The 8,619-nt window shown below is 44.9% G+C and overlaps 1 protein-coding gene across 2 annotated transcripts in view; it reads left to right on the top strand.

Annotated features, from left to right (window-relative positions):
• LOC124112359 (activating signal cointegrator 1 complex subunit 3-like) overlaps positions 1-8,619 on the top strand; it is a 265,355-nt gene that overhangs the window by 239,076 nt on the left and 17,660 nt on the right. For both annotated transcript variants that reach the window (XM_048383405.1, XM_048383406.1), the window contains one exon: positions 6,320-6,431. In XM_048383405.1, coding sequence (XP_048239362.1) covers positions 6,320-6,431 — 112 coding nt within the window. The remainder of the gene's footprint in view (positions 1-6,319; positions 6,432-8,619) is intronic.

Here is an 8,619-nt window from a genome sequence, read left to right as displayed (position 1 = left end):
GACACACAAGCTCCAGCAACAGGCATCCAGATGACGACAATGTCACCTGACACACAAGCTCCAGCAACAGGCATCCAGATGACGACAATGTCACCTGACACACAAGGTCCTGCATAAGTCATCCAGATGACGACAATGTCACCTGACACACAAGCTCCAGCAACAGGCATCCAGATGACGACAATGTCACCTGACACACAAGCTCCAGCAACAGGCATCCAGATGACGACAATGTCACCTGACACACAAGCCCCAGCAACAGGCATCCAGATGACGACAATGTCACCTGACACACAAGCTCCAGCAACAGGCATCCAGATGACGACAATGTCACCTGACACACAAGGTCCAGCAACAGGCTTTTATATTTTGCTTTTTTAAAAATTACTATATATTTTTTGGTATTGAATCATTTAAAACATTTTAAAAACCATATCTTATTTATAATTGCATTTGTCTGTTCACTTTGACCTTTTGCCAAGTCAATTATAATCACTCCAACTGTAGAGGAGAATGTCATATCACAAAAACCTGAAGTTATTTTGGATCATAATTACTTTGTTTACTTATTTCACAAAGAGTGACCTTGACATTCACAGTTCAACGATCATACGGCGGAGGGTTCCTCAGATCAGGACCTGGATTTGTAACGTACCTGAGTCAAACATCTCATTTTAATCAGATTGTTCCTCGAATTCAAAACTTACTTATTGCAAAGAAGGATGTTGTGGACACAGCAATTTGTTCAGTGTATTTTTGTCAAGTAGAGTACACATGTGATCATACTTTGATGATGTCGTGTGCGTAGGGGGGGGGGGGGGGGGGGGGGCAGCTAAGCGTAGCAAGAGTGAGCTTGTTTGAGGGGAATATTTGTGAAAGATGGCACAGCATTACTACTGGGTGTCCCCTGCCATGATATTGCTGGAATATTGCTAAAAGCGGCGTAAAACCATACACACCTACTATTTACAGACCACTGTCATATAGCTGGACTATTGCTGAACAACAAACAAAACATTGTTTTGTATTAACTCACAGTTAATCCATTACCTGTGAATATAAGCTGCTGGTGTGTGATGTAGTGGTTACATGTGTGATGTAGTGGTTACATGTGTGATGTGGTGGTTACATGTGTGATGTAGTGGTTACATGTGTCATGTAGTGGTTACATGTGTGATGTAGTGGTTACATGTGTGATGTAGTGGTTACATGTGTGATGTAGTGGTTACATGTGTGATGTAGTGGTTACATGTGTGATGTAGTGGTTACATGTGTGATGTAGTGGTTACATGTGTCATGTAGTGGTTACATGTGTGATGTAGTGGTTACATGTGTCATGTAGTGGTTACATGTGTGATGTAGTGGTTACATGTGTGATGTAGTGGTTACATGTGTCATGTAGTGGTTACATGTGTCATGTAGTGGTTACATGTGTGATGTAGTGGTTACATGTGTGATGTAGTGGTTACATGTGTGATGTAGTGGTTACATGTGTGATGTAGTGGTTACATGTGTCATGTAGTGGTTACATGTGTGATGTAGTGGTTACATGTGTGATGTAGTGGTTACATGTGTGATGTAGTGGTTACATGTGTCATGTAGTGGTTACATGTGTGATGTAGTGGTTACATGTGTGATGTAGTGGTTACATGTGTGATGTAGTGGTTACATGTGTGATGTAGTGGTTACATGTGTGATGTAGTGGTTACATGTGTGATGTAGTGGTTACATGTGTGATGTAGTGGTTACATGTGTGATGTAGTGGTTACATGTGTGATGTAGTGGTTACATGTGTGATGTAGTGGTTACATGTGTGATGTAGTGGTTACATGTGTGATGTAGTGGTTACATGTGTCATGTAGTGGTTACATGTGTCATGTAGTGGTTACATGTGTGATGTAGTGGTTACATGTGTCATGTAGTGGTTACATGTGTCATGTAGTGGTTACATGTGTGATGTAGTGGTTACATGTGTCATGTAGTGGTTACATGTGTGATGTAGTGGTTACATGTGTCATGTAGTGGTTACATGTGTCATGTAGTGGTTACATGTGTGATGTAGTGGTTACATGTGTGATGTAGTGGTTACATGTGTCATGTAGTGGTTACATGTGTGATGTAGTGGTTACATGTGTGATGTAGTGGTTACATGTGTCATGTAGTGGTTACATGTGTGATGTAGTGGTTACATGTGTGATGTAGTGGTTACATGTGTGATGTAGTGGTTACATGTGTGATGTAGTGGTTACATGTGTCATGTAGTGGTTACATGTGTCATGTAGTGGTTACATGTGTCATGTAGTGGTTACATGTGTCATGTAGTGGTTACATGTGTCATGTAGTGGTTACATGTGTGATGTAGTGGTTACATGTGTCATGTAGTGGTTACATGTGTGATGTAGTGGTTACATGTGTGATGTAGTGGTTACATGTGTGATGTAGTGGTTACATGTGTGATGTAGTGGTTACATGTGTGATGTAGTGGTTACATGTGTCATGTAGTGGTTACATGTGTGATGTAGTGGTTACATGTGTCATGTAGTGGTTACATGTGTGATGTAGTCGTTACATGTGTGATGTAGTGGTTACATGTGTGATGTAGTGGTTACATGTGTCATGTAGTGGTTACATGTGTCATGTAGTGGTTACATGTGTGATGTAGTGGTTACATGTGTGATGTAGTGGTTACATGTGTGATGTAGTGGTTACATGTGTGATGTAGTGGTTACATGTGTGATGTAGTGGTTACATGTGTGATGTAGTGGTTACATGTGTGATGTAGTCGTTACATGTGTGATGTAGTGGTTACATGTGTCATGTAGTGGTTACATGTGTCATGTAGTGGTTACATGTGTGATGTAGTGGTTACATGTGTGATGTAGTGGTTACATGTGTGATGTAGTGGTTACATGTGTGATGTAGTGGTTACATGTGTCATGTAGTGGTTACATGTGTGATGTAGTGGTTACATGTGTGATGTAGTGGTTACATGTGTGATGTAGTGGTTACATGTGTCATGTAGTGGTTACATGTGTGATGTAGTGGTTACATGTGTGATGTAGTGGTTACATGTGTGATGTAGTGGTTACATGTGTGATGTAGTGGTTACATGTGTCATGTAGTGGTTACATGTGTGATGTAGTGGTTACATGTGTGATGTAGTGGTTACATGTGTGATGTAGTGGTTACATGTGTCATGTAGTGGTTACATGTGTGATGTAGTGGTTACATGTGTGATGTAGTGGTTACATGTGTCATGTAGTGGTTACATGTGTGATGTAGTGGTTACATGTGTCATGTAGTGGTTACATGTGTCATGTAGTGGTTACATGTGTGATGTAGTGGTTACATGTGTGATGTAGTGGTTACATGTGTCATGTAGTGGTTACATGTGTGAAGCACTTACGATGGATTCAGGAACGTAGGACAAACAAACCTTTGATGTCTTGACAATGTATTCAGGAACATAGGGTTAACAAACCTTTGATGTATTGACGATGTGTTCAGGAACGTAGGGCAAACAAACCTGTGATGTATTGACAATGTATTCAGGAACATAGGGTTAATAAACCTGTGATGTATTGACGATGTGTTCAGGAACGTAGGGCAAACACACCTGTGATGTATTGACAATGTATTCAGGAACATAGGGTTAATAAACCTGTGATGTATTGACAATGTATTCAGGAACGTAGGGCAAACAAACCTTTGATGTATTGACAATGTATTCAGGAACGTTGGGTTAATAAACCTGTGAAGTATTGACAATGTATTCAGGAACGTTGGGTTAATAAACCTGTGAAGTATTGACAATGTATTCAGGAACGTAGGGCAAACACACCTGTGATGTATTGACGATGTATTCAGGAACGTTGGGTTAATAAACCTGTGATGTATTGACAACGTATTCAGGAACGTTGGGTTAATAAACCTGTGATGTATTGACGATGATGTGTTTCACCGAAGTGGTAAACATCCAAGATCTGCATCACTTTGGACCTCTCTCAAAGAAGTGTTAAAGTCAACTCACTCACTCACTCACTCACTCACTCACTCACTCACTCACTCACTCACTCACTCACTCACTCACTCACTCACTCACTCACTCACTCACTCACTGAGTCGTGTCACCATGAGGAGCCTTCATCAGTGGCAACACATGGTCCAGGAAAGAGAATGTAGCAAGTGCACACCCCTCTTTGCTGCGGAAGCTGGCTGTCAAGTGGTTATGAAATAAATGGATCTATTTTAGATACCTTTGTGTTTAGTATTCATTTTTATATTTTGATCAAAGGTAATTGAAATCCAACCAGCAAGTATCTCTCTCAGATGTTTGGCTAGAATAGCTATGAAGAGATGAAATGGTAAATTCTACTTGTTATAATTGGTCAAATAATTTTGGTCTGAAAGCTAGCCCCATAATGGAGGTGCCAAGCTAGACACAGCTTTAATGGGGATATATGAATGCGATCTAGCCAGACACAGCTTCAGTGGGGATATATGAATGCTATCTAGCCAGACACAGCTTCAGTGGGGATATATGAATGCTATCTAGCCAGACACAGCTTCAATGGGGATATATGAATGCTATCTAGCCAGACACAGCTTCAAGGGGGATATATGAATGCTATCTAGCCAGACACAGCTTCAAGGGGTTTATATCCATGTTATCTAGTTAGACAGGTTCACTGGGCATATGGAAGCCATGTTATCTAGTTAGACAGCTTCAGTGGACATAGGGCCATGTTATCTAGTTAGACACAGCTACACACAGATTCAGTGGGTATCTGTCCATGTGTTTGTGTATAAAGAGGTCGACAATCCAGCAGTATAGCACAGTGTCACATATTTTTTAGCAAATGAAACTATTTGATAATAGAGGGGCTGTATGTTTGGAGAACTGCCATCATCATTCTCCCATCACACAACCACCCTCATCTCAGCAGCCACCCTCATCTCAGCAACCACCCTCATCTCAGCAACCACCCCCGTCTCAGCAACCACCCTCATCTCAGCAACCACCCTCATCTCAGCAACCACCCCGTCTCAGCAACCACCCTCATCTCAGCAACCACCCTCATCTCAGCAACAACCCTCATCTCAGCAACCACCCTCATCTCAGCAACCACCCCGTCTCAGCAACCACCCTCATCTCAGCAACCACCCTCATCTCAGCAACCACCCTCATCTCAGCAACCACCCTCATCTCAGCAACCACCCTCATCTCAGCAGCCACCCTCATCTCAGCAACCACCCTCATCTCAGCAACCACCCCGTCTCAGCAACCACCCTCATCTCAGCAACCACCCTCATCTCAGCAACCACCCTCATCTCAGCAACCACCCTCATCTCAGCAACCACCCTCATCTCAGCAACCACCCTCATCTCAGCAACCACCCTCATCTCAGCAACCACCCTCATCTCAGCAACCACCCTCATCTCAGCAGCCACCCTCATCTCAGCAACCACCCTCATCTCAGCAGCCACCCTCATCTCAGCAACCACCCTCATCTCAGCAACCACCCTCATCTCAGCAACCACCCTCATCTCAGCAACCACCCTCATCTCAGCAACCACCCTCATCTCAGCAACCACCCCGTCTCAGCAACCACCCTCATCTCAGCAACCACCCCCTCTCAGCAGCCACCCTCATCTCAGCAACCACCCTCATCTCAGCAACCACCCTCATCTCAGCAACCACCCTCATCTCAGCAACCACCCTCATCTCAGCAACCACCCTCATCTCAGCAGCCACCCTCATCTCAGCAACCACCCTCATCTCAGCAGCCACCCTCATCTCAGCAACCACCCTCATCTCAGCAACCACCCTCATCTCAGCAACCACCCTCATCTCAGCAACCACCCTCATCTCAGCAACCACCCCGTCTCAGCAACCACCCTCATCTCAGCAACCACCCCGTCTCAGCAGCCACCCTCATCTCAGCAACCACCCTCATCTCAGCAACCACCCTCATCTCAGCAGCCACCCTCATCTCAGCAACCACCCTCATACTATTGGATCATCTCACTGGAGGTGCTGTTTGATGATTATGTGTATTTTTCAACCCGGCATACAACCATCATACGATCATCATAAACCGTCATATGAATATCATACTTTTGACCTCTGACCTATCCCAAGGCCAGAGGGAGACCACCCCTGTAATGATATCATCATATTGTCTGTTGTATTGACTGCTGTATGTTGTATTGATTGCTGTGTTGTATTGATTGCTGTGTTGTATTGATTGTTGTATGTTGTATTGACTGCTGTGTTGTATGTATAATGATGTACTGATCAATGTATATTGTATTGCAGTTACTACAAATTGGACAACACAGAGCAGGACATCATTAACAAGTATCTGTCTGGCTTGGTAGAGAAGGCACTGATAGAACTCGAGGGTTCTTACTGTCTGCAAGTTGGTGAGGTGAGTGATGGAACGTGAGGGTTCTAACTGTCTGCAAGTTGGTGAGGTGAGCGATGGAACGTGAGGGTTCTTACTGTCTGCAAGTTGGTGAGGTGAGCGATGGAATGTGAGGGTTCTTACTGTCTGCAAGTTGGTGAGGTGAGCGATGGAACGTGAGGGTTCTTACTGTCTGCAAGTTGGTGAGGTGAGTAATGGAATGTGAGGGTTCTTACTGTCTGCAAGTTGGTGAGGTGAATGATGGAATGTGAGGGTTCTTACTGTCTGCAAGTTGGTGAGGTGAATGATGGAATGTGAGGGTTCTTACTGTCTGCAAGTTGGTGAGGTGAGCGATGGAATGTGAGGGTTCTTACTGTCTGCAAGTTGGTGAGGTGAATGATGGAACGTGAGGGTTCTTACTGTCTGTAAGTTGGTGAGGTGAGTGATGGAACGTGAGGGTTCTTACTGTCTGCAAGTTGGTGAGGTGAGTGATGGAACGTGAGGGTTCTTACTGTCTGCAAGTTGGTGAGGTGAGTGATGGAACGTGAGGGTTCTTACTGTCTGCAAGTTGGTGAGGTGAGCGATGGAATGTGAGGGTTCTTACTGTCTGCAAGTTGGTGAGGTGAGCGATGGAACGTGAGGGTTCTTACTGTCTGCAAGTTGGTGAGGTGAGCGATGGAATGTGAGGGTTCTTACTGTCTGCAAGTTGGTGAGGTGAGTGATGGAACGTGAGGGTTCTTACTGTCTGCAAGTTGGTGAGGTGAGTGATAGAACTCGAGGGTTCTTACTGTCTGCAAGTTGGTGAGGTGAGCGATGGAACGTGAGGGTTCTTACTGTCTGCAAGTTGGTGAGGTGAATGATGGAATGTGAGGGTTCTTACTGTCTGCAAGTTGGTGAGGTGAGCGATGGAACGTGAGGATTCTTACTGTCTGTAAGTTGGTGAGGTGAGTGATAGAACTCGAGGGTTCTTACTGTCTGCAAGTTGGTGAGGTGAGGGATGGAACGTGAGGGTTCTTACTGTCTGCAAGTTGGTGAGGTGAGAGATGGAATGTGAGGGTTCTTACTGTCTGCAAGTTGGTGAGGTGAGTGATGGAACGTGAGGGTTCTTACTGTCTGCAAGTTGGTGAGGTGAGCGATGGAATGTGAGGGTTCTTACTGTCTGCAAGTTGGTGAGGTGAGCGATGGAACGTGAGGGTTCTTACTGTCTGCAAGTTGGTGAGGTGAGCGATGGAATGTGAGGGTTCTTACTGTCTGCAAGTTGGTGAGGTGAGTGATGGAACGTGAGGGTTCTTACTGTCTGCAAGTTGGTGAGGTGAGTGATAGAACTCGAGGGTTCTTACTGTCTGCAAGTTGGTGAGGTGAGCGATGGAACGTGAGGGTTCTTACTGTCTGCAAGTTGGTGAGGTGAATGATGGAATGTGAGGGTTCTTACTGTCTGCAAGTTGGTGAGGTGAGCGATGGAACGTGAGGATTCTTACTGTCTGTAAGTTGGTGAGGTGAGTGATAGAACTCGAGGGTTCTTACTGTCTGCAAGTTGGTGAGGTGAGGGATGGAACGTGAGGGTTCTTACTGTCTGCAAGTTGGTGAGGTGAGAGATGGAATGTGAGGGTTCTTACTGTCTGCAAGTTGGTGAGGTGAGTGATGGAACGTGAGGATTCTTACTGTCTGCAAGTTGGTGAGGTGAGAGATGGAACGTGAGGGTTCTTACTGTCTGCAAGTTGGTGAGGTGAGAGATGGAACGTGAGGGTTCTTACTGTCTGCAAGTTGGTGAGGTGAGTGATGGAACGTGAGGGTTCTTACTGTCTGCAAGTTGGTGAGGTGAGTGATGGAACGTGAGGGTTCTTACTGTCTGCAAGTTGGTGAGGTGAGAGATGGAACGTGAGGGTTCTTACTGTCTGCAAGTTGGTGAGGTGAGTGATGGAACGTGAGGGTTCTTACTGTCTGCAAGTTGGTGAGGTGAGTGATGGAACGTGAGGGTTCTTACTGTCTGCAAGTTGGTGAGGTGAGTGATGGAACATGAGGGTTCTTTAACTGTCTGCAAGTTGGTGAGGTGAGTGATGGAACGTGAGGGTTCTTACTGTCTGCAAGTTGGTGAGGTGAGTGATGGAACGTGAGGGTTCTTACTGTCTGCAAGTTGGTGAGGTGAGTGATGGAACGTGAGGGTTCTTACTGTCTGCAAGTTGGTGAGGTGAGTGATGGAACGTGAGGGTTC

Source organism: Haliotis rufescens, unplaced genomic scaffold, assembly GCF_023055435.1.
Source record: "Haliotis rufescens isolate VD_foot unplaced genomic scaffold, xgHalRufe1.0.p SCAF_48, whole genome shotgun sequence".
Taxonomy (NCBI): Eukaryota; Metazoa; Mollusca; class Gastropoda; order Lepetellida; family Haliotidae; genus Haliotis; species Haliotis rufescens.
Note: the sequence above shows the minus strand (reverse complement) of the source record. Positions and strands in the feature narration are given on the sequence as shown.